The sequence below is a fragment of the Gallinula chloropus genome (assembly GCF_964237585.1).
Source record: "Gallinula chloropus genome assembly, chromosome: 5".
NCBI lineage: Eukaryota > Metazoa > Chordata > Aves > Gruiformes > Rallidae > Gallinula > Gallinula chloropus.
Genome location: NC_140090.1, coordinates 42,866,144 through 42,892,200, shown reverse-complemented (window position 1 = coordinate 42,892,200; position 26,057 = coordinate 42,866,144). Strand labels below are relative to the sequence as shown.

The following is a 26,057-nucleotide window of genomic DNA, read 5'->3' as shown; positions in this document are numbered from 1 at the left end:
CTGAAGCTATTCTCTCAGCAGCTTATGGTACTGAGAGAAGGAAAGGTGTTTTGGAGCACCAGAGGAGCCCCCCTTCTGTTTAGTCTCACAGAAGCTCTATCACAGAATCATTAGGTTGGAAAAGACCTTTAAGATCAAGTCCAACTGTTCCTGTCCTATGCGAAATCATATCCCTAAGTACCTCATCTACCTGTCTGTTAAACACATCCAGGGTCGGTGACTCAACCCCCTCCCTGGGCAGCCTGTTCCAGGCCCTGACAACTCTTTCAGTGAAATTTTTTTTCCTAACAGCTAATCTGCACCTGAAATCTATGATTTGATTCCCATAAATTGGGAGGGATTTTTGCTGCAGAATTTTGAAACAGCCTGAGGTCTGCACTTAGGACCTGGAGGGAACGGCCCTTTCTTGTCCCTTTTCTGTTAAGGGCAGTAACGCTTGCACATGTGCAGCTTCTCAGCATTTCACAGATTAAATACATCCTGCCAATTAGTGATTATTCTTGCTAATCATTCCATTGCTAATAAAAAGAATTTTGTTCTAAAGTCTACCACTCCCTGCTTCCAAATATAATTGCTTACCCTTCAGTTATGGAAAGGAAAAGAATGCATTGGAAGGGCACTGGCAAATGCAGTTTTTCTTCAGGGTTGCTTTTTGTTAATGAATGTAATTTTTGGGGAGCAGTAATGGCATGATCTCTTCCAGAGTGCCGTGCCAGCAGCCTACAGAAAGTTCTGTGCTTCATACTCACGCTTGTTCCCCGTCAGGTAACCCCCTTGGCAGCCTGAGCTGTCTCCTGTGGCATCAGCACTTGCGCTGCCGGCCATCAGGAATGTTTGCAAAGGACACTGTGAGGCGGCTTTGAAGGCTGAGATCCCCTGAATAAACTTTTTTTATTCTCCTTTTTCTACACTGCCTGGTTCCTTTCTGCGTGTGAGGTTAATTACTATTAATTATGGACAGTAGAGCTAACAGAAACAAAAGGGTATTTTAAAATTCTCATAAACCACTACTAATACGCTACTCGTGTACTCTTTCATCTAAGAAGTTACTCGGTAGCAGCTGTTTGCTTCACCATGATGTTGCTAGACCTTTGTCAATTTGTGCTTCTGATAACTAACAGTTAACCTGTACGTATAAGTTTTAAAAGAATCTTCATGTTCTTCTTAATTTACCTGGGATTGGGAAGACTTTTCAAATAACGTTTTAAAGACAGTTGAATTTTTGCTGATCATCTGCTTTTGTTTTTTTCATAATTTTCATTGACATGTTTCCTTTTTTCCGTCAGTTTCCTGGTTAGTTTTATGGTCGATGCACGCGGGGGTTCGATGAGGGGTAGTCGCCATCACGGAATGAGAATAATTATCCCACCACGCAAGTGTACAGCACCAACCCGCATCACCTGCCGCTTGGTAAAGAGGCATAAACTGGCCAGCCCACCACCGATGGTTGAAGGAGAAGGATTAGCGAGTAGACTTGTAGAAATGGGTCCGGCAGGGGCACAATTTTTAGGGTGAGTTGTTCTATTAATTTCATTGTTTACACTCATCTTGCATCTTTCATTTCCTTTATCCTGTGGATCCTAAGTAGTCTAATGTCGACTCTACCTCATTTGAGCATGTAAGATAGGCTGCTTAACCTGAAACATAAAAAAATGCTGACCTGCCATTCCTTCCAGAAAGTATCCTTGTGTTTTAAGGGGAGTTTTGCCCCTGTGATGACTCCAGGGTGGAGCTGAAGGTAAAGAAAGCCATGAAAAGGCCAGGTCTTTCCCCCATCTCCACATGCAACCTGCATTTAAAGTCAGGAGGAGTCACGCACCTGTAACCCAGAATAGGGTTTGACCCTTCTGCTCGTGGAGTATCGGAGAAACATCCCTCTCACAAAACAGTATCCTAAAGTCACTAAATATTGAACCCCATTCCCTATGCTGTGGTATGAGCACAGCTCCTGACGGAGTAGCTGGGAGCTGCCTGTCTCCGTCTGGTGGGGTAAGGCCACCGAGAACGATGGCAGACAACTTACTGTAGAGCACCAAGAAGTACAAAAACTAGGAACTGACCTTTTTTTTTTAAAAAAAAAAAGCTTAAAATAGGGGAAACAATCTACTATGATGTGGCTTTCTTTTTTTCTTTCCTAATTATAAATTTTGTTCATTATTGTGAGTGGCACCCTGGTGTAAAATGCCGTTTCTGTCGGGAATGACAGCTTGTTCCTAATTTCCCCTTCTCGTTTCTCTTCCTGCTGCATGGATGTTATTCAGTAAACTGCATCTTCCTAACACTCCTCCCCCTCTAAATGAGGGCGAGAGCATGGTTAGCCGAATCCTGCAGCTTGGTCCACAAGGAACAAAATTTATTGGGTAGGATATGTACCAAAAAGATACAGAATGTCTACAGTTTCTCTTTTGTTTACAATTTTTTGTTATTCCCATTATATTTTTCTTTAAGTTTTCTAGAGCTTTCAGTTGATTTATGTCACTGAAAGAAAATCATAGTGGCTTGATTTAATATAGCTCTGCTACTACCTTGTGCTTACAGGCATGTAAAACTCACTGCCAGCATTCTGCTTTCATAACTTCTGTGCTTCTGTAATTTTTTAAATTTGAAGTGTTTCAACTGCATCAAACACATTTTAATACACAGTGACGGTCCTTTAAGTTCAACCCTGTGATAGAGAAGGTATTTACAGGCTTTGAGTCTGTTTTGTGCAGAGTAAAACGTGATCAGGCAAAGACTGCTATTGGTACAAGATTATTTAGAAAAGATGTCATTGAATTAATGATGGCATTCAACGAGGTTGGAGGAATACCAATCTTTTCAACCTGTGAGAGGCATCTCATTAAAATAAATTAAAAAAGCCAAGTATGCTACCCAAATGAACTGCAGTGTACAGTCTTTAAAAACAGAAGGAGGTTTTCGTATATTTTTTGACTGTTGTTTTCAAACCATATTGTGAAATTTACTGCATTAGCTTTTCAAATATTGGTGAGTGTTTGGTGTTTCAAACCTGTTCAATACCTTCTCGATGAGTATTCTTGTTAAATGTCATGCACAAAATCGTGTGGTTTCTAAATATTTACAGAGACAGTATCTGAAATATTAGCCTGCAAAGATTGTACTATAGTGTTAGATTTCAGTTGGTACTCTTTTGAACCAGAGACTAAATATCTTAAGCCATGTATTTGAATTTTTGATATTTATTTGCTGCACGCAATGGGAAGCAGCAGCTCCATTCCTATTTCTTGGTAAAGGACTTGAGATCAGAGTTAATAGCCTCGGTGTTCTTAAAAATACCTAAAGCTTATACTAAGTAAACTGCCTTTTTTCTATTTTCATGGGGAAAAATTACTCACATAACTCATCTCCCTCAGTACTTACTGTGAAAACTGGACTTCCAGCTAGTTGTTTTTCCTCACAATGGCTGTTGTGATTTCCACGTTCAAGTATTTCATTTGCTGATGCACCCAGCACCTTGCAGATGAACCATACCTTAGAAGAGCTGCGTACTTCTCCCATCACGTGAATTACTTTTAACCAAATTAGTGCAAAGCAGTGAAATCCTTTACAACCTCTGTAGGAAAATAATGATACTGTCTATTTAAGTGTCTTAAAGCTGCATAATCCATAATTGTTTACTTACTATATGACCTCAGTCAGTTTGTCTTGGCGTATTTTAAAATGCATATCCTGCCTGTGAAGTGTCTGTTTTGTTAAGGAATGGCACATGAAGTGAATGGTGGTTTCTGTTGGTTGTCCACAGTATCTGTTCAGTAATGCACTTCAGTCCTCTGTTGAAGGTACATTGTTTGGTGACAACAGTGTGGTATTATTAACCACCTTCTTGTTCCCTTTCCTCCCCCCCCAGCCCCCCTCCCGCCCTCGAAAAAATATGTTTGACAGTAAATAATGTGAATGTCCTTGTGATGTTGCTTAATTTGGAGAAATTCATTCCAAAAGGATCTAAACATTCCCTGGGGATGTTTAGTGGTGCAGATGTCACAGCTGTGATTTTTTGGGCATGAGAACTAAAAAGTGAAGCTTATGAGAAACAACCTCTTGTGTTTCCCAGGAGCCAGTCAGGGAGAGTTTTGCAAAGTTGGGGACTTAGTTTGAAGTTTAAAGCCAATGTGCATGCACAGTTCCTGCTGCAGTCAAGAGCTGTCACATGCATTCAAATAGCTGTACTGTTTCTGACCTGATTTTTGCCCCTTTAAAATCCCTTGAGCCAAACCTGAATTTTGACTATGCTGATGCCAATTGAAAGTCAGCAGCGCTGTGTGTGCTGGAGGCGGGTTGGATCACCAACATCCTGGGATAAATGAGCAGGGAGAAACTCTCCTTAGCAAAAAACACTATTTTTTTCATGCAGGCAGCTGCTTCATAAGACTTACATTTTAAAAAAATGAGCTATATATTAATATTTTCAAGTTATCTATTAATTATAGTTTACATTATAAAGGATTGTGCAGCTTTGGCAATTTTCAAAGCATTTTTATTGTAACGGTGCTAACTATTTAAAATGACTGTAGTTTTCTGGAGGACTTGGTGGCTGTAGGAAATCAAGGGCAGTGAGGAGATCTGGGATTAAAATTAATACAATACCTTTTTCTCTAGCCCCGTCATTGTGGAAATCCCACATTTCGGATCAATGCGAGGAAAGGAAAGAGAACTAATTGTACTCCGCAGTGAAAATGGTGAAACATGGAAGGAGCACCAGTATGACAGCAAACATGAGGACTTAACCGAAATACTTAACGGCATGGATGAAGGTAAATATTTTCTCAGAGCTTTAGCAAGCATTACCTTTGTGCAGGCTTGAGATTAAAGCAGCCTGAAGTAAAATAGTGCAGGGGATATCTGACTTGGGGGAATGTGGTGTGTGGAATGCATGGAAAGGGTGTAAAGAGAAATTGTTGGGCAGTGGCCTGGAGACATCCTGAAATGAGCAGTAAGTTTTGGTTTGAAGTCTCACCAAGTTTAAGTAAGATTGCACAGTTGCTTTCCATCATGAAGTTCAGAATAATGTCCCAGCTGGAGGTAAGCACGTTTTTGCTGCTCAGGCAGGGTCACAGAAAGGTCATTCCAAACCAACGTCATAGTGTAAATATCTAACGATCAGACTTCCCCACAGATGGAAACTTCAGTCCACAGATGGTGGTTTTTTGAACTGGTATTGTTGGAGGTTGCCTCCTGCAAATACACTGCCCATCTGGGAAGTCTGGCTCCTTTGTTTTGCTTGAATGTAGCTGTTCAGGTGAGCATCCCATACATGGTTCATCAGAAGATGCTGTGACAGATGGTCCCAGCAGACACATCATGGTCAAAGCCAGGCTGGGGCTGCAGTGATCCCTTGGCACTACTGCTTTCTTTTCCTTCACAACACTTGTGTTGAAAAACAGTTGTTGGAACTCTTTGCATCTGAGTGTGAATGAAATAGTTTGTGGTTTGGACTTCGGTTTTCTGTAAGGATTTTCTGTAGACAACCTCCTGCAGAAAGTCAGAGTGCAGTGGCAGACATGCTGCAGGGAAGTTCTTCCCTTATCAGCAAAAACACTTGAAGGAAACAGGCTGTGGATGCAGCTGTGAGAGGTATCTGTGAGCAGGCTCTGCCAGTGATCTTGGCCTCTTCTTGTTTCAACAGAGTGGCCTCAGTAAAAGGCCTGCTTTGAGAGCACGGGAAGGAGAGCAATGCTGTTGTGAAGTGCTCCTTGTACAGCTGAGATAATTAGTATTTTTATTCATTACCTGGTCATCTGGGAAATGGGAACAGTGGAATGGTGTAGTATTTTCACTTCAGAGTACTTGAACTGCACACGAGCATGTAAAAATACAAAGCAACGACAAAGATCGGTTTGTTATATCATAGAATGGTCTGGGTTGGAAGGGACTCCAAGGATCACAGAGTTCCAACCCCCGCCATAGGCTGGGCCACCAACCTCCAGGCCTGGATCTACACAAGGTTGCCCGGGGCTCCATCCAACCTGGCCTTGAACACCCCCAGGGATGGGGCACCCACCACCTCTCTGGGCAACCCGCTTCAGCCCCTCACTACTCTCTGTGTAAAGAACTTCCCCTAATATCTCACCTAACCCTTCCCTCCCTCAGCTTCAATCCAACCCCTTGTCCTGCCTTTGTCTCCCCTTTTAAAAAGCTGATTCCCCTCCTGTTTCTCTGCTCCCTTCAGGGACTGGAAGGCTGCAAAGAGGTGCCCCCCCCGCCCCCCCCAGCCTTCTCTTCTCTAGGCTGCACAAGCCCATATATGATGATGTATTGCCACTATTTACTTCATAAGAAATATAACAGAACTAGTCAAGCAGTAGGGCAGAAACACTGCGCATGTTGGGTCAGCAGGTTTGGAAAAGTAAAAGAAACCTCATCACAGAAAAGAGTACCACCTAAAAACAGTGGAAGAGGCAGAGGAGTGAGCATAGCCTAGGATAACGTTGCCTGGGAAAGAATTGCTCCAGGATTGAAGGAAGCAGTTGCAGCCTTTCTGACAGAAAAGTCTCAGCACCATTTCCTTCTCTGTGCTCTAACACGAGGTAGGAATCACTGCTTTGGCATTTGGGTGAAGTCAGAACTGATCAGCAGTGTGCTTACTTGCTTCATGTGCTTTCCAAAGCGAGTTTAGTTCAATTTTGGGCTAGGAAATCTGGGCCCAAAACCACTGTTCTAAAGTGCTCCAACTTGTATTGCTTACGAAAGTGCTCTCCAGAGGTTCCATATGGATAAATCTGTGTTTACAGACAAGACAGCTCAATAAATAAAAACACTTTGAGAGAGGTAGGCATGAAGCCCTCAGTACTTAGAGCTTAAAATAATGAGCTTCACAATTTGGAGCTAGAGTACAACTTTCTGATCTGTTGAAAGTTTCAGGTGGTTCTTCCCTTCTGGGAACTGCTGGTTGAGGTTAGTGGGTGTGTGTATAGCCAGTGAATCACAGAAAATATGATGGATACCGGGCTATTCCCTTAGAGTGAAAGTATTTGGCACCTTAAAAGCCAAGCCACAGAAATGCCTTTTACCAATCCAGATGGTCATTTATGAGAGGAAAGGAGAAAAAAATACTGCAGGCACGCCCAGAGCATTGTGTTGATTATTTGCTTGGTTCATTTTAGCTTAATATTTCTCTAGTTCAGAAAGCAAAAGAAAAAAATCCTGCATTAAAATAGCGCAAGGATCTGGATGCAATTCTGCTCCAGTTAAATGACACCTTTTCTATGTAAAAGGTCTTCCAAGCAATGACATAAAAGTACAAGTGCATAGAATTCAGAGCAGGTTGTGTTTGGTTGGTTTTTAATCTGTACTTTCCCTGGTTTGTTACAAAACACTGCAGTTAGACGTGGCTTTGAAGCAGTACCTTGCATCTCAGAAGCCGTAACTTCTGAGGAAGAAGTTTTATTCCAGATATGAAACGAAAAGTAAAAAGCTGCCACATAGTTGGTCATTTGCAGAAGTTCAGAGAGACTCCTCCAGAAAATTAAGCTGCACAGTCATCTCTAAATGCCATTGTATGCTGGGGGTGCCCCTTTTTCCATCCAAAGTGGCTGGTCCATTCTGCGTTTAACCTGCTGTTTGCATCTCCTTCCCCCCACCCCCCACCCCCCCCCCCCCGTTTTTCCTTAGCTAGCCGTGTGGAGAGCAGGGACATCCTCACTCCTTGCCCTCTGTGGGTGCCACTGAAAAGCCTGCTTGTTCTTCCCTGGAAGCAGCACCATCTGCTGGGAAATCTCAGCTCTGGCTCAAACCAATGCAGAGCAGGAGGCGACACTGCAGGGCACCAACTACAGCATAAAATAATAGCAGAACATCGCTTTCAGTGTCATGGAGAACAATGAACCGTGATGTAGGGCGTGGATTTTTCATTGGTGCCATTGGGTTTCTGCTTTGATAGTTTTTCTTTGATGGACGGTGCTATATTGTCGTGGTTTCACCCCGGCTGAGAGCTGAGATCCATGCAGCTGCCTGTTCTTTAAAGGAAAAGAGGAGGGGGAGAAGGGGGGGGGGGAGGGGGGGGGAGGGCTGAGGGAAGGGAAAGGGAAAGGGAAAGGGAAAGGGAAAGGGAAAGGGAAAGGGAAGAGGCAAATAACAACCCCAAAACCAAGAAACCAAAAGCCCGTGGGTTGGGATAAGGATAGTTTACTAAGATAACAGAAAGATAAAATATAACAATGCTAACAGGACTTTAGAGCAAAAAATATATGAAACTGTTGATACACAATGCGGTTTCTCACTGAACCACACAACTCAGGCTGTGCCACCCAGAGCCATCCCGGAACCCAACCGTCCCCCAAAAACCGCACGTCCTGGAGCTGCCCGCTCCTCCTCCCATGAGCTCTCCTTTATACTAAGCAAGACGTAATTGGCATGGAATACTCTCTTTGGCCTGTTTGGGTCACCTGTCCTGGCTTCATCCCCTCCTTTCTCATTAACAGAGAAATGTGAATAACTGAAAAAGTCCTTGACTGCTTGACCACAACTAAAAACATCAGGGTGTTATCAGCACTGCTTTCATTTTAACACTCAAACACAGCATTCCATCCACTGCTACAGAAGGAGTTAACTCCATCCTGACCAAAACCAGGACATGTATGTTGGCAAAAGAAGCGCGATGAGAATACAGAGAGCTTGGTGGCATCTTTAAAGCTAGAGGAAGGAAGGTTTAGATGGTATATTAGGGGGAGGTTCTTTGTAGAGAGAGTTGTGAGTAGCTGGAATGGGCTGCCAAAGAAGTGGTGGATGCCCTGTCCCTGGGGGTGTTCAAGGCCAGATTGGGTGGGGCCCTGGGCAACCTTGTGTAGATCCAGGCCTGGAGGTTGGTGTCCCTGCCTGTGGCAGGAGGTTGGAGGTCTGTGATCCTTGAGGTCCCTTCCAACCCAGACCATTCCATGATTCTATGATCTTTAGGAAGTTTGGGCCCAAATGTAAGGGTGGCAATTCACAGCTCTCAGACATACTGCATTTATTAATTTGTATCCAGTAAAATATGATGATGATGAAGCTCTCTGTCTTGTTGTTGGTAAATAGGCTACAATTTCAGTGACACTTCTTTTAGATAGAACTGGTGTTTCCTTTTGACATTCCTGCACCCTTTACAAGTACCTGTAGAGAAATCTGGGGCGTAAATGTGCACCCTGGGAAAGCTTCTGAAATCTTCTGATGGACATTTGCACCCCAGTGAGCAAGCCAAGAAATGCAAATATTTGTGGCTACGACAGTGCCAGTGTGGTTTTAGGTGGGAAGCAGGGTATTACTCATTTGAATCCCCAGATGAAACCAGAGCGCGACCTTGGAACTTTAGAAAACTGCCGTAAATCATGCTGCAGTGATTTTTCCACATTTTGAAGAAAAACTTGTCACTGTTACTTTGTTGTGAATGGCAAGATAAGAAACTGCACAAAACCAGATGCAAAAGTCCGTGAAGGATATCAGCTCATCTGAGGAAAGAGACCTCCTCATGGCAGTGCATGCGTCTCGTTTCACATGTTTTGCTCTTCTACTTAGCTGGCAGGTGTGAGAGTGAGGACATCTTCACTCGTCACCCTCTGTGGGGACGTTACTGAAGTTGGGAGGGTGGGTCTAGTTGCCAGCATTTTTAAGACAAGTTTCACTGCCCTCGGCATCTCCTTGAGTCTTTCCATGTATTCCTTCTGCCTTTGTCCATTTCCTGTATTTTTCTCCATGTCAACACTGCCCCCTGGATGAGGTCCCTCTTGGACCTTGGAGGATGTGGCTGGGTTTCTCTTCTGTCCAGGAACCTTAAAGTAACAGTCATGTGGCAGCACGGACTAGAGGGTGGGCAGGAGTGATCTTCCTTTCAGAATCACAGAATCACAAGGTTGGAAAAGACCTTTAAGATCATTGACTCCAACTGTTCCTGTCCTATGCTAAACCATATCCCTAAGTACCTCATCTACCCACTGTTAAACACATCCAGGGTTGGTGACTTAGCCCCCTCCCTGGGCAGCCTGTTCCAGGCCCTGACGACTCTTTCAGTGAAGAATGTTTTCCTAACATCTGATCTGACCCTGCCCTGGCGCAGCTTGAGGCCATTTCCCTTTGTCCTGTCCCCTGGCTGAAGAGACCATTGCCCACCTCTCTACAATATCATTTCAGGTAATTGTATGTGGCAATAAGGTCAAGGCAGTGATAAGGTTCCTCCCTTCTTTCCTTCTCTCTGTCATATGTCTCCTCCATCACTCCCACCAGCCACCTCTGAGGGTAAGTGTACCATGCTTTTCTTGGGTTGCGAGGGAAGACATATGCACAGAGTATCCGCAATACTTTTCTCTCAACTTGCTAAAACTTAATGGCTGTAGGTGTTCCTTGGGCCATTGGCACGGATCTGGGAGGTGGTGACATTGAGATACTCTTCCCAGTTCCATCCAATTAACCTTTCTGCGTTACCTCCCTCTGCCCTGCCATCCCTATTTGTAAGGTGAGGTGTATAACATACTTCTCTGTGGTTTAAAAAAAAAAAAAAGACACACAAAACCCAATGAACCAAACCAAAGAAATCCTTTGAGGTTTTTAATTGTAATGAAGTGTCAGCACCTGAAGAAAAATCATAACAATAATAGCTCTTCCTGTAACAGGCATGTTCAGGAAACGTGACCTCTCTCAGGACTAGTTTTCCCCCTTTCATTAATTCTGTCATGGTAACGCTGCATTCCTCACGGCAGTCAGAGAGGCGGCTTGGTTGCTTGTCATCTTTTTTTCCTGTTAGAATGCAACTTTACCTAGAAGATTACATATATGTTATCCAAACAAAATCTCCCTATATATAGTCTAACTTCTCTCCATGCTTAACTTTTGGTTTTCCATTCTTCTTCCTTCTCAAAAGGAGAGCCACCTCCAGGCTCAGAGGATTTTGTAATGTTCTTATATAAAACACTAATTTTTTACCTCAGGAGACTTTTATTTATCCTTCATGTCTGTGGGAATTTTACACTGGTTTTAGGCTCTAGCAACAAACAGGAGAATGCTTAGGATTTACCAGTCAATATGATACCTGTCTGGGAGTGTAGGAACCCGGTGTGTCTCCTGCAGAAGCCATTCCTTCCAGAGGCAGCAAGCAGAATGTCTAATGCATCGAAGGACTTCAGCTCTCCATCTCTGAGTCAAAGTAGATGGAAGCTGACATGATGTTGAGACAATATCTTCCTCTGGTAGCTCAATATGATCTGTGGCAACGCTGCACAATGAATCCAAATCAGCTGATGAAAACTTTAAAATGGAAAACTTGACATTTTACCCAATTTCTGTTCTAATTATTTGAGCTTGTGTTCTCAGGAGGAAAATGTCTGTCATGTAAATTAAAGGAGTTTACAAGGGTCTCTTGTCTTAGTCCTCCTGCTCTGTCTTGCTGCATCTTCTAGAAACACCGTCTTTCAAGGAAAGAAGCTATATTCTTTAGGAACATGGTGGCCTTTTTAAGGAGGGAATTAAGAGTGGAGGCTTGTGGAGTGCTGGAATGAAACCCAGTTAGGATAGTTAACCAGGCTGAGTGCAAGAAATTACAGGAAAAATGGATGACATTTGTGGTGTTATCCCTATTGGTGCCCAGTGTTTGTATCACAGGGGTTTCACTGCTGCGTGTGCACATGCACACACATGTAATTGCATAAGTTAGATCTGTAATCCTGTCACAGTTTTCCTCAGTGCATGTATGGTCTTGTCATCTATTTAATTACCTTAGGCAGGCAAACTCTGGATTGCACACTTGGTATGAAGTTGGATGGTTCGTGAGCCAACCATGATTTCCTGTGGTTTTCCTCACGACAGAGCTATGTGAGGGAAGAGGCTGGAACTGTCTCTTGAGGGTGATCAGCACGCTTGTGCTTCCAGGTACAGCTGAGAGAGGGAAGAAGCTTGACCACCGCCTTGGACTGTGTGACAAACCTGCCATCCTGTGGCAGTGGCTGCTGCAGCCTGTCATGCCCCAGTGCCTAGGTGTCCTGGCAGAACAGGGTGCCCAGTCCTGTTGGCCCTCATTAGCAAAGTTTACGCAAAAGTCCACAGAACAAACCAAAGCTTGATAATGAATAGCACTGGACTTTTGTTTTCCTCCTGTAGTTAGTAGTAATAAGTTTTTTAAAAAAGCATTCTAAAGGATGTTCAAACCCTCACCCTCACTGATGTCTATGGTATGAACCTGAGCAGGTAATGCCTGAATGGTTTAACTGTCTTCTCCCCACAGAGCTGGACAGCATTGAGGAGCTAGAGAAGAAGCGCATCTGCAGGATCGTCACAAAGGATTTCCCTCAGTACTTTGCTGTGGTTTCCCGAATCAAGCAGGAGAGTAACCAGATCGGCCCAGAGGGCGGGGTGCTGAGCAGCACTACGGTGCCACGTGTCCAGGCGTCCTTCCCCGAGGGTGCTCTAACCAAAAGAATCCGCGTGGGGCTCCAGGTAAAGGTCACCCTCCTTTGATACCCAAAGCATCTACAAGTACATTGTTGGTCTTAATGCATGGAGGCTTGCAGCTAAGGAGTCTGGTGCTCCTTAGTGGTGGTTTGCCAGGCAGGTAGCAGTCACACCAGAGATCTGGACTGACGTGTCTGCCCTGGCATGCGCTCTGCCTCTCCGTGATGCACAGACCTCTTCCCTGAGGCAAAAGCCCTGCTGCTCCCCTCTTATCAACATCTTAAGTGTTGCTTAGCATCCAAAGAAGAATGGAGGGGAAAGCAAAGGCCTGGAGGCACCACAGCCTCAGGGAAATTGTCTGCCATCTTCCTGCTGGCTGTGGTTGCCAGCAGCTATGAGCTGCACAGCTCTTGAGCAGTCCCAGTCTCCTGCAGCAAAGTAGCAGCTTGTGATTGGTGTCACTGGGCTGCCCTTTGGCGTGGGAAAGCTTTCAGTAAAGCTTTCATGCAGATGTTTGCCGGCTGTTACTGGGTTGAAGACCTCCCATATGCTTCTGTTGCAGTATGTTCATTATTGGTGTTTCTGGCGATGGGTAGAATCTGGGAAGAGCAAAGAGCTTAAACTCTCCTTAAACTGCACAGAAATCGGAGAAGTATTCTCTAGGGGGTGCCTTTTTCTTCGAGTTCTGCTAATTGTTACTTAAAAATACTTAATAAGCTGACGAGTCAGATGGGTTTGTGAAACAGGGATGCTAGTTTGGATTCCAGTGCTTGGGATTCACACTGGAACATTTCTATTAATTTTGGAACATTTCTGTTAATTTTATTTCACACTTGAAAATTATTAATCTTGAGCAAACAGAAGCTCTGCTATTATGGTGATACATCTGCCTTTCCAGAATGCTCTAGTGGGAGAGAAGTGTGACCTGTCCATATGCAGCATCATGATTGCTGAGCTTGTGATGCAGCTACACCTTCTATGCGTATCCATACGCTGTGCAGGTTGATTAACGCAGGAAGTCGCAGGTCCGCCTCCTTGAAAGTTAAAAAAGCTAAATAAAGAAGGCAAAGGGATGCAAACCCCTGTTTCCCGTAAGATGCCTGTAACTTTTGAATTCAGGTCTTACAAGGCAAAACCCACCAAAATATCTATAGCATTTCTTCCCATATTGGCTATTTCTTCCTGTTTAAAATTAGGAAGCTTTTCAAGGCATTAAAACTGAGGTAGAAAGCCTGAAATTTAATTACAGCTCTTCTTACTTCATCCAATCTGTACACATTTGATCCAAACAAGTATTTCTTTCCTAATAACCCATAGTGGAACAGCATAGGAAGCACTGAGCACAGAAGTAAATCAAGGTATGCAGTGTTTAGTCCTCATTCCACAAGACTCTGCTAGCAAAAGAGGCCTCTCTACGTTTTGGAATTGCATTTAGTTTCACTGTGAATTAAAACCAAAACCAAGCATGCTCTGAGAAACTCCCAGCAAATGCTGCAGGCAGCCTTCTGAGATTTATAGTTTTGCTCGATGGGTTAGCTATTAGGAAAGTGTAAGTGGCTTGTTGAGGAAAGTACTAAGCATGAATTATCCTAATAATCATCCCAGAGAGCTGTAGAAGGCTGCCCAGGAAAGAAAAAATTAAAAAGAATCAAATTCTACAGAAAAATTAAAGGAAAATTTAATTATATTTTGGAAAACAGTTCTGCGTGTCTATAACAAATTTGTAACACTAGTTTAAATACTTGATCTGTCTTGACAGGCTCAACCAGTTCCAGAGGAGATTGTCAAAAAAATCCTTGGAAACAAAGCAACTTTCAGTCCCATTGTCACTGTGGAGCCAAGAAGAAGAAAATTTCATAAACCAATAACCATGACAATTCCTGTGCCACCTCCATCGGGAGAAGGTGTAACCAATGGGTACAAAGGAGACACAACGCTCAGCCTTCGACTTCTATGTAGCATTACAGGTTAGAGAAAGTCCTGCTCTCTGCAGAGGTTTCCGTGACAGCAACGCCTCTATGCTCATGTTTATGACTGCCCCGGCAAAGCCACCTGAGGTCATTTGGAAGGCTCCCACCAATTCCCTGGGCTCTGAATCTGGTCTTACACCATTGTAAAAGAACTCTGCCCACAGATATTAACTGCTATTTATAAACATGGTTGTCAGTAAAAGTAGCTTGCAGGAGTATTTATATTCTAGCTGATATCAAGGTGGGGTTTTCTGTTGATTTTTAAGTATGTACATTGCTTACATTGGCATCATTTTCTGGCATGTAATGTATGATGTAATGTATAGCACGTGACTCAGGTGTTGGAGAATTATTCACAGAATCACAAGATCACAGAACTGTAGGGGTTGGAAGGGCTCTCCAGAGATCATCGAGTCCAACCCCCCGCCAAAGCATGGTCCCTAGGACAGGTCGTATAGGTCGGCATCCAGACGGGTCTGGAATATCTCTAGAGAAGGAGACTCCACACCCCCCTGGGCAGCCTGTCCCAGGGCTCCATCACCTTCACCGGGAAGAAGTTCTTCCCCATATTGGTGTGGAACTTCCTGTGCTCCAACTTGAGGTCATCTCCACCAACAACTGAAAAGAACCCGTTGCCAGTGTTCTGGTTTTATGTGTGAGGCAAAATTCTTTAAGATAGAGCTAGCCTTATGTGGTCTGTGTATGCTTTGTGTTCGAAAGACAATCTCTCCTTTACATTTACATAGGAGGTACTTCACCTGCGCAGTGGGAGGATATCACAGGCACCACTCCGCTGACGTTTTCCAATGACTGTGTCTCATTCACAACCAATGTTTCAGCCAGGTATGGTAACTGACCTTGTCAAATGCAGCTAGGCCGTAGCTTCCCCCGATTAACGAACTGCATAGTTATGGGGTGGTTTTTTGACTTTCTGTAAGTCTTTTTGCGAGACTGGTGAAGTGGGAATGGACCAGATGCTTCTTTGTCACTATCTATCAACATCCCACATATCCAGGGTTGTGCATGAAGCTTTGTCCTGGCCTTTGCAGCTGCGGTGATGTCTCCTGGCAATCACACATGCTGTTTTTCTAAAAGATGTGGTGCCACACAGGAGCTTGGCTTTCTGTAAACAGCAACAAAAAGAGAAAGTTTAAAATGCTCTTCCAATAAATAATCCAGGGGTTAATAAACCCATATTTGATAAAAAAAGCTAAAAGCCCAGTCAGAAACTGAATGTATTTTAGTTGAAAACTATGTGAAATTACTCTCACAAAAATATTATTTTCCAAAAAAATCACGGTTTGAAATTAATTTTGACGGACTTGGTGGACTTGCATGCTGATTGGAGGCAGTCAACAGCATCTGTGTGAATTGTGCATCCAAGAGAAAATGCATGGTGCGCAAGGAAAAGAGTGTATCATTCAGTACATAACATTTATACCAGTAAAGCTCTATGAAGAGAGAACTGCTGAGACAACCAAGTAGAGCAGGACTGAAATATTATGGAAGAGAGTCATAAAACCTACAAATTAAAATATTTAAAACATTCATCAAAGATGTCATCAAGCTCTTAATCATAAGATGATAAAATAACAGTATGCCATCTGTCTCTGGGAAACTTCCCTCTGTGGTAGATGTGATTTTGGGGTGGGTGTGTGTTACAAAGGAGGTTGTTTTAGAAAATGAGATGTGCAGTGAAGGATCAGCATGTTATGGTATATAGGGTGTATGGTCACAAGAAATACTGTTTCCCTACTTTGGCTTTTAACGAGGCTTAAAACGGACAGTTTTCTGAGATGCCAGTGTGAGATGGGTCAAATAAGTGTATCAACAGCTTGTTGCCAGGTATTCCCGTTGTGGGATGGTTAAAGCTCTACTGAAAAGTAGAAGGAAAGTTACAGCTTTGAGAATTCTGCAAGGGCAGTATGCATGCACAACAGCCAAGAAACACAACCTCCTAAAAGGCTTAAGCAATGTTGAAGCACAATGAAAAGTTGATTTAATGGTTTGCTTTCTCCCACTCAGATTTTGGCTTTCAGATTGCCATCAAGTACTAGAGACTGTTGGTCTAGCAACACAGCTTTATAGAGAATTAATATGCGTTCCTTATATGGCAAAGTTTGTGGTATTTGCCAAAATGAATGACCCCGTGGAATCCAATTTACGTTGCTTCTGCATGACTGATGATAAAGTGGACAAAACTTTGGAGCAGCAAGAGAACTTTGAAGAAGTTGCAAGAAGCAAAGACATTGAGGTATATTTCTTACTCACAGACAGGTTCCTTTTTCTAAATGGACAGCGTGTTTTCTAAGTGGCAACAGGTCTTGCAGAAGCTGCTATAAGTCCAGTTAAATAAAGGTTCATAGTAAGGCTATATCAAAGAATTTCTTGAAAGGAGGTCTAAAAAGGATAGGGCAGGGTGAGCATGAGGACTGGTGTCTGGCCAGTCTGCAGTGGGTTTTGCATGCATTGCTGTTGGATACCCCGGTTGGGCTTCACAGACAGTTGAACTGGAATTCCTTTTCACTGGCCATGCAGTCATGAATATGTGGCTGGTCTGTGGTGAATACGTAGTCACCAGCATGCTGCTTTTTGAAGGAAATCTGGATGTTCTTACTTCTGAAAAGCCACTCATGTAGCTCACAGTTTCCCAAACTGCCTACACTCATACCTTGCCATAGCATGCAGCAATATTCTAATTTGTCATTGAATTTAATCTTAGTGGAGGCTTGTGCTAAACTCAGGAACTGCAATGGGGGAAATCATGGTGTACTTGTGTGCATTGGATCTACTGTGAAGAGAGGTTTTATTGACCTTTATTTCTTGCTTTGATAGGTTCTGGAAGGAAAACCTATTTATGTTGATTGCTATGGAAATCTGGCCCCTCTGACTAAAGGAGGACAGCAGCTTGTTTTTAATTTTTATGCTTTCAAAGAAAATAGACTGCCATTCTCTATCAAGGTAAAAGCAAAACAAGCCAAGTAATTCTGCTGATATTTTCTTTCCCCTCCCCAAGTGATAAGAGGTTTTCAGCCCGATAGGACTAACTTGGCCTGAGGATGTAAGTGTCATTGTTCAATATGAGAATAATTTGGAAAGGCTCTGCATGAAGCCACCAAAGAGCTGCTGGTAGAGTTGGGATCAAAATACCCGTGATACGCATTCACAGCCTTTTATTAAAACCGTATCTCAAGTGAGACCTCCAGAATACTACCTGTAGGTCACTATTTCCCGGGGACTAAGTAAAGAAGATGCGTTCAAAAACATACGCTACAGCAGAACAGCCTCCAAAAGGTGTGTGCAGACTGTTCATCTCTAAATTACCATGAATGAATGCTCGCTTCCCTTAGCCTTACCACAGCTGCCATGCAAATGAAGTTTTTAAGCATTTTGGTGAACACAAGGGCAAAACATTGCAGAAAAAAATGAACATGAGCAGAAAACGTCTCTCAGTAATATTCCAGTATGAAACTGGCTGGCTGGACTTGCTCAACAACTTGTCTTGCATGGATTTAACATCAGAGACCTTCAGGCTGATCCAACTGTTTCATGGTAGCACCTTTTCTCATTCAGCACCTCAGGCTGAGCTCAGCGCAGTATCACAAGGTTGGAAAAGACCTTTAAGATCATCGAGTCCAACCGCTCCTGTCCTCTACTAAACCATATCTCTAAATACCTCATCTACCCATCTGTTAAACACACCCAGGGATGATGACTCAGCCCCCTCCTTGGGCAGCCTGTTCCAGGCCCTGACAACTCTTTCAGTGAAGAACATTTTCCTAACATCTGATCTGACCCTGCCCTTTGTTCCATTTCCCCTTGCCCTATTTCCTGTCACTTGGGTGAAGAGACCATCACCCACCTCTACACCCTCCTGTCAGGTCATTGTAGGTGGTGATAAGTAAGTGCCAATATCTCCTGGGAGGTGGTCCTTAGAGACAGAAATGTTGAAGAAAGTTGGCTGCTCTTCAAGGATGCCTTTCTGAGAGCTCAAGAGCTCTCTGTCCCTCTGAATAAGAAAGTGGGCAGGAGGGGCAGGAGACCAGCATGGCTAGGCAAGGACCTGCTGGTCAAACTGAGGGAAAAGAAAGACAAGTACAAGCTCTGGAAACAAGGATGTGTTGCCTGGACAGAATATGGGGATGCTGTTCGGACTTGCAGAGACGGGATCAGGAATGCCAAGGCGCAGATGGAACTGAACTTGGCGAGGGATGTTAAAAACAACAAGAAGGGGTTTTACAGGTGCATTGGCCAGAAGAGACAGGCCAAAGAGAGTGTACCCCCTTTGGTGAATGAGAAATGAGAATTGTCTGCAACTGATGTGGAGAAGGCTGAGGTACTGAATGAGTTCTTTGCCTCAGTCTTCTCTGGCAGCTAGGATTCTCATGATTCTCAAGACCCAGAACCTTACATCCCTGGACCTCTAGGTGGGAACTGAGGGAGTAAACCCTCCCCCACTGTAAGGGCAGAGCAAGTCTGAGACCACCTCATGAGACTGAATGTCTGCAAGTCTATGGGGCCAGATGGCATGCATCCCAGGGTCCTGAAGGAGCTGGCTGATGTGGTTGCTGAGCCGCTCTCCATCATATTTGAAAAGTCATGGCTGTCAGGAGAGGTCTCCCGGGACTGGAAAAAGGGTCATGTCACTCCCATTTATAAGAAGGGAAGGAAGGAAGTCCCAGGGAATTACAGGCCAGTGAGCCTCACCTCTGTGCCTGTGAAGATCATGGAACAGATCCTCCTGGAAGACATGTTGGAGCACATGAGGGATGAGTGCGTGATCCGGGACAGCCAGCATGGCTTCACCAAGGGAGGGTCGTGCCTTACCAATCTGGTAACCTTCTATGATGGAGTGACAGCATCGGCGGATAAAGGGAAGGCAACCGATGTCATCTCCCTGGACTTGTGCACAGCCTTTGACACAGTCCCCCACCACATCCTTATCTCTAAATTGGAGAGATGTGGATTTGGTGGGTGGACCATCCAGTGGATAAGAAACTGGTTGACAGAACATAGACAAAGGGCGGTGGTCAATGGGTCTATGTCCAGGTGGAGGCTGGTGACAAGTGGTGTCCCCCAGGTGTCTGTCTTGGGACCAGTGGTCTTTAACATCTTTATCAATGACATTGATGATGGAATTGAGTGCACCCTCAGCAAGTCTGTGGATGACACCAAGCTGAGTGGTGTGGGTGACACAACAGAAGGAAAGGAAGCCATCCAGAGGGATCTTGACAGGCTGGAAAGGTGGGCCCAGGTGAACCTAATGAGGTTCAACACTGCAAAGTGTCAGGTGTTGCACTTGGGCCGTAGGAATCCCAGACATAGATACAGACCGGGAGAAAAGCTCCTTAAGAGTAGCCCTGCTGAGAAGGACCTGGGTGTTCTGGTGGATGAAAAACTTAACATGAGCCAGCAGTGTGCTCTTGCAGCTCAGAAGGCCAGGGGTATCCTGGCCTCCATCAGAAGAGGAGTGGCCAGCAGGGACAGGGAGGTGATTGTCCCTCTCTACTTTGCCCTCATGAGGCCCCATCTGGAGTACTGTGTCCAGAGCTGGGGCCCCCAATACAAGAAAGATGTAGAACTGTTGTATTGGGGGTTCAGAGGAGGCCACGAAGATGATTTGAGGGCTGGAGCACCTCCCCTACGAGGAGAGACTGGGGGAGCTGGGCCTGTTGAGCCTGGAGAAGAGTAGGCTGCGGGGGAACCTCATTGCAGCCTTCCAGTACCTGAAGGGAGCAGAGAAACAGGAGGGGAACCACCTTTTAAAAGGGACAATGGCAGGACAAGGGGGAATGGATTAAAGCTAAAGGGAGGAAGGTTTAAATTAGATATTAGGGGGAAGTTTTTTTACAGAGACAGTGGTGAGGGGCTGGAACAGGCTGCTCAGAGAGGTGGTGGATGCCCTGTCCCTGGAGGTGTTCAAGGCCAGGTTGGATGGGGCCCTGGGCAACCTTGTGTAGATCCAGGCCTGGAGGTTGGTGGCCTTGCCTGTGGCAGGGGGGTTGGAACTTTATGATCCTTGGGGTCCCTTCCAACCCATGCCATTCTATGATTATATGATTCTATGATTATATGAGGTCTCCCCTCAGCCTCCTCTTCTCCAGGCTGAAGACCCCCAGCTCCCTCAGCTGCTGCTCAAATTATTTGCTCTCCAGCCCCTTCCCCAGCCTGGTTGCCCTTCTCTGGACTCACTTGAGGACCTCAGTGTGCTTCTTATGGTGAGGAGCCCAGAACTGGACACAGCACTCGAGGTGCATCCTCTCTAATGCCAAGTACAGGGATAAACTAACATTGGTTTTTACCCATTAGATAGCTTCTTGTGGAAAGTATCTCTGAGAAGCTCCTCTGAAACCACCTTCTAGGTATCTGAATCACTACCTAGTGCTACACTCTACTAAAACTTCTTTTCTAGGTAAGAGACACCAGCCAGGAACCTTGTGGTCGATTATCGTTTTTGAAAGAACCAAAGACTACAAAAGGACTGCCACAAACAGCTGTTTGCAACTTGAATATCACTCTGCCAGCACACAAAAAGGTATTTGTTACGAAAAGGAAACATTTTCTTCAGGGTTGGTTGGTTTTATTTTTGCTCCTTTAGTTTTTGTGTGTGTCTTTTTTTCTTTTCTATTCCTTCCCTGCCCTGTCCCTGCTAGTGGTAAAGAAACCCTGTGAAATGCCAGTAATGGGAATGCTTTGGAATATGATAAAGGCTTTTAAAATTTATGTTTTATTGGTTTTCTGTATGTATAACACTTTTAAAGTCTCTTGTTACTGTGGTGTCAAGTTCCAATAATTTTTATGATTCCATTTACAGCTCATGCTTCAGCCTGCAAGTCATAGGTTTATGATTTCAGTAATGTCACGTGTTGATTTGCATTGAATGTTAAGGGTTTTTTTTTTCCTTTTTCTTTTGTGTTGACATTTTGGATTTGCTTTACCTTATAAATCAGCTTGCATTTTGTGCTCCCGATTTGGTCCTTTTCATATCCTGATATTCTTTTCCCTGCTGTCCATTATAATATTCCTTGTCTCTGCAATGCATCTTGGGACCAAAAGGAAACAGAGTCAGATCAAGATGATGAGGTAATATAAACACTGTCTTCTGTCTTTATTTCCTTCAGATTTAGTGAAGAAAAGTAATATGCTATAGAAAAAACAAACAACTATTTTTAACTATGGCATTCAAATGATACCTACAGAAAAACCATCGACATTGGATAGTCTGTTGTAAAAACAGTTGAAGCGGAAAAAACATGATTACACATCACAAAATTAAACTGAAAATTGATTAATGGCAGTTTAGAATGTAAATAAATTCCTTCTGAAAAAGGATCTAATTGTGAAATTCAGACCAAGTCCATTTTTGGCAAAATGAAGAAGAATGGATATGGTTTTTACCTATTGGAATAATACCAGCAATGCTTCAGAAGAAGTATTGCTGAGGCCACACAAGTGGTCTATAATACTTTACTCCTGAAAAATCAACCGAATTCTTCTGAAAAAGCAAAACAGCTGAGACACATTTCTTAATATTCTGTACAAACCTATTTTCAAATAAATCTCAGATACTTGCAGCTTAAAAATCCGCTGTTTGCTGGAAACTACAATGTGACATTGTCAGGAAATTGAGCGGGCTTTACTCATTAGAGGTACTAATTAATGAGATCACCTTATTAAAGAAAATACTTGGATGTAATCCATTTACTTAGCAACAAAGTTTTCTTCTCTTCTTAGTGACAAATACATAGCAGCAGCCACATGCTGTTTAAAATAGCAATAATAATAATAAAAAAAAACCAAACCAAAGCACTCCTTACATGTTATAAAATAATAATAGCAACCGCATCACTTTGTCTCCACAGGATTTGTTCCCGTGAGCCATTATATGGTTCTAACAATAGTTGTCTTTCTAAACAAACCCTATTTTTAGCCACATAATCAGTTGTGCTGATCTCTGAAGGACTTTTAATATTTAAGATATCATGCTAGCAGCTACACCACTGAACACGGTAGCTTGTGACACAATTTATTAGTTAACAATAGTAGTCTGCTTTCTAATCTGCATCTTTGCATTTGTTCCTATTAAAAAAAAAAATCCCCTCCCATGCCTTTTTTGTCCTTAATGTATTCACTCTAAAGCCAGTGTACATCGTGGGGTATGTGCTTCCAGGGCAAGTCAGTCAGGAGAGAAGTATTTGATGCGTCTAAGTTGTACTCTTATGAATGTTTTATGTCTGTATCTGTAGTCTTTCATCTCCTGTTTCTAGCCAAAGGTGGTTTATTTTATAGTGGATGAATAATACCGTACCATTTCTAGTAGGATGAAGACGTTTATTAAGCGATAATGGAATAATATAGTACTGAGATATTTTAAGGGAGGATCATGAGCTACAATTGCTATCTAAGCTCTTCTACCTCATAAGCAGAGATGTGGTGAGCAGGAATGAACCTATTGGGTCATCCCTTCAGGTAGCAATCCTGCTTATGCCATAAGGTTAGTCATTCACAGCAGGTTTCCACCACCCCCGAGTAGCCACACTCCCTATTCCCCAGCACCTGATGCTCATGATGTGGCAGACAGGAATGGAGACCAGCTCCGTCCATTCCCTGTCTGCTTGCCAAAATTTGGCTTCAGCATGCCTTCCTGAAGGTGACCAGAAAGGTCCGTTCTCCCATGTGGGGACGCATTCCACTGAGGTTTGGTTGTTTAAACGGGGGTAGCGATACTAAAGGCGCTAAACTGTGTTATGGTTTTTTTGCAGACGGAGAAAGCTGACCGGCGCCAGAACTTTGTCTCCCTTGCTTTACGTAAGCGCTACAGCTATCTGACTGAGCCTGGAATGAGTGAGTTGCTCTTCCCAAAGTACTAAACCATATATACATGATTTTGCATAAGAAGAGACATTTTTTCTATAAATGTTGTATTTAGTGTCACTCCGGAAAAAAATGAAGGAAAGAATGAACAAAACAACTATCCAAAACAAAACTCTTGGATAGTCTGTGAACTCTTGTGTTGTGAGAGCTTGAAGAATCCTGACTGACAAATGGCATGCGTTAGTTAAGTAAAAATATAATGATTTTTTAAAAAATGCCATGTATTTCCAGAGTAGGAGAATTGCAAATCACTTTCAGAAAGAGCCTGTTCCTCTTTCCTTTGAAAGTTCAGAGAGTGCTGCTGTAGAAGGGAGTGTTACGCAAAAGTTCATCAAGGCTGGAGAATGCTGTTCAGATAAGCGATTAAATGTTTAGATGATTAACCAAAATGGACTCTCATATTTTATATTTTCCCTCTTCTTTCTCCTCCCCTTCCCTTTTTCCTCTGTTCCCTGCAGATGCTTTTTATTCCCTGGCACCATACATTGCTTCCTTTTAAACTTACGTTCCTCTTGATCGGCCCTGTGGCATTCCTTCCCTTCCCTGTTAAATACTTAGCTTAGCTTTTCTTCCCTCACCTCTCCTCTCTGAGGCTGACCGCTATTGTTCCATTCCCAGGCTTTTTCTTGCCTTTCTTTTTTAACTCCCTTGTGACTTCTCAGTTGCTGCCCTGCAACAGACCCTTTGATATAATTCCATCAAGTCCATAGACAAACTTAATCGGGTCTTGGGAGTTCCCACTGGAAGGCTGCTGTTTAATTATTCTATAAGATCTGTGGCTTCTTTAGATCAGATGTGCTCCAGAATATATTACACTTCTGAGGCCTGGAAGAAGACTTCAAGCATATACATCTGAAGAAGCTATCAGATCTGCTGAGACCTCTTGATGGACTGTTAAGGTATCATCAAAGGCTTGATGGGAACCGAGAAAGAGGGAAAAGGAAGTTGCTTGAAAGAAGTTTGGTGACTGTGCACATTGATTGCAATTAAATTTTCAGGCCTCATTGGAGGAGGCGGCAAAAAAAAAAAAGGTCTTATTTATTCACCAAAGGTCCATTAAGTCCTTTGCAAAAAGTTGGTGGGGAAAAAAAAACTTCTAAACTCATTCGAGCTGTATCTAAAAATATGGGTTAAATGTGGGTTAATGCAGCAGATGTTCCAGACTGGTCTTTAAGCATTCCATCTCTCGTGGCAATGGTTACTACTGAAGGCTGTGAGCTACCCAAAAACGGGTATGAAAAATGATTGTGTTTGCCAGGAAAAATCACAGATAGTGGTCTGCCCATCAGACTGAGCACCTCCTGTGCACACGTAGCATGTATAGCGTGTAGTCAGCAACTGCCACCACTAACTGCACTATGCTGATGCAAGGGGATGTTGTGATCTCAGAGGTGCCACTCTTCCAGAAAGCACCCAGCACAGAGTCAGGATGTTTGCTCCTGCAGTGTAAAACAGGATGTTGGATGTGAGTGATGAATCCCTACCTCTTCCCAGCAAATCATATGAAGAGCGGCTGAGGGAGCTGGGGGTATTTAGCCTGGAGAAGAGGAGGCTGAGGGGAAGCCTTATCACTGCCTACAATGACCTGACAGGAGGGTGCAGAGAGGTGGGAGATGGTCTCTTCATCTGAGTAACAGGAGATAGAACCTGCATGAGCTTGTATGAGAAGAAAGAAACCCCCTTCTCTGTCCTGCTGCCACTAAAATGGCAGGAGCTGTGCCATCACATACACACAGAATCACAAGGTTGGAAAAGACCTTTAAGATCATCGAGTCCAACCGTTCCCGTCCAATGCTAAACCATATCCCTAAGTACCTCATCAGCCCTTTCTTTGAACACATTTGTTACTTGGCCTTGGGACTGTATGAACTTTTGGTGAATGCTAGCAGCTGCTGCGAATTAATCTTCATAACAATGTCTAGCTCATTTAATGAAGTATACTGTTTTCTTCTGTGGGGGTGTGGGAAAGAAGTTAGGTTTGAGCTTAAAATAAGATTGCTAGAAAAAAATTGATGTTCCTTGGCATAGGCTGTGCCAGTCAGGCCTAGTATTCAAGCTCTCTTCAACCTAAACTTTCTCAAACTGCCATATCCCAGCCATCCACATCGCCTCCTGAGCTTTGATTGGCTTCTGTAGGGCCACAACACATTTCTCCTTGCAGGATATGGACCTGTTGCATACGGAGTGCTCAGTATTCTGTAAATGTGTGCGTACTTTAAGTTTAACAGTCAGGCATTCACCTTTTTTAAGCTTCTTTCACTGTGAGTTACAGTCCGTCTATATGACAGATCAAGCAGGTTTCACAAATTTGTAGCGAAACTTTGGAGAAAGGTATGTTGAAAGAGTTATTTGGGTATTTTAACTCTAGCTCTAACTCTGACTCGAAAGCAAAAAAAGAAAAAAAAAGCTCTCTAAGTTACTTTCAGCATCGGCTCTCTAATTGTTATTGCTGTATCAGAGGATATGTAATAGGATTCCCAGAAATACTGTCTTCTGGCATGAGTACCTCCTGTGATGCAAAGTGTGGTTGATGATGATTTTTGTTTGAAGTGCCTATGAATAAGTCGAGTGTTCTGGGAGATGATAGCAATTAACAGGTTTGTCCTTGCCAGGATTTTTCTTTTTATTTCTTTTTTTTTTTTTTTTTCATAATATATTGTTCTTGGACTGCTTTGCTAATGTTACCTTTTGAGAAATGTAAAGTTGAACAGGTCTGTCTCTGAGCTGACACGAGACATCTCCTCAAAAGGTACCAAGACACTACATCTTGTAGAAAAAGTGTACTCTTCTTCTAATGGCCTCTTGTGAAGTGATTTTGTAAGGTTTACATACTCGTGCTTAATACAG

At 43.4% G+C, this 26,057-nt stretch overlaps 1 protein-coding gene across 1 annotated transcript in view; it reads left to right on the top strand.

Moving 5' to 3' along the window:
* ANK3 (ankyrin 3) overlaps positions 1-26,057 on the top strand; it is a gene marked incomplete at its 5' end in the record, with an annotated part of 223,232 nt that overhangs the window by 161,266 nt on the left and 35,909 nt on the right. The window contains 10 exons of the mRNA XM_084265470.1: positions 1,287-1,511; positions 4,615-4,769; positions 12,200-12,411; positions 14,126-14,333; positions 15,083-15,179; positions 16,362-16,590; positions 17,172-17,297; positions 20,749-20,871; positions 21,393-21,419; positions 23,099-23,180. Coding sequence (XP_084121596.1) covers positions 1,287-1,511; positions 4,615-4,769; positions 12,200-12,411; positions 14,126-14,333; positions 15,083-15,179; positions 16,362-16,590; positions 17,172-17,297; positions 20,749-20,871; positions 21,393-21,419; positions 23,099-23,180 — 1,484 coding nt within the window. The remainder of the gene's footprint in view (positions 1-1,286; positions 1,512-4,614; positions 4,770-12,199; positions 12,412-14,125; positions 14,334-15,082; positions 15,180-16,361; positions 16,591-17,171; positions 17,298-20,748; positions 20,872-21,392; positions 21,420-23,098; positions 23,181-26,057) is intronic.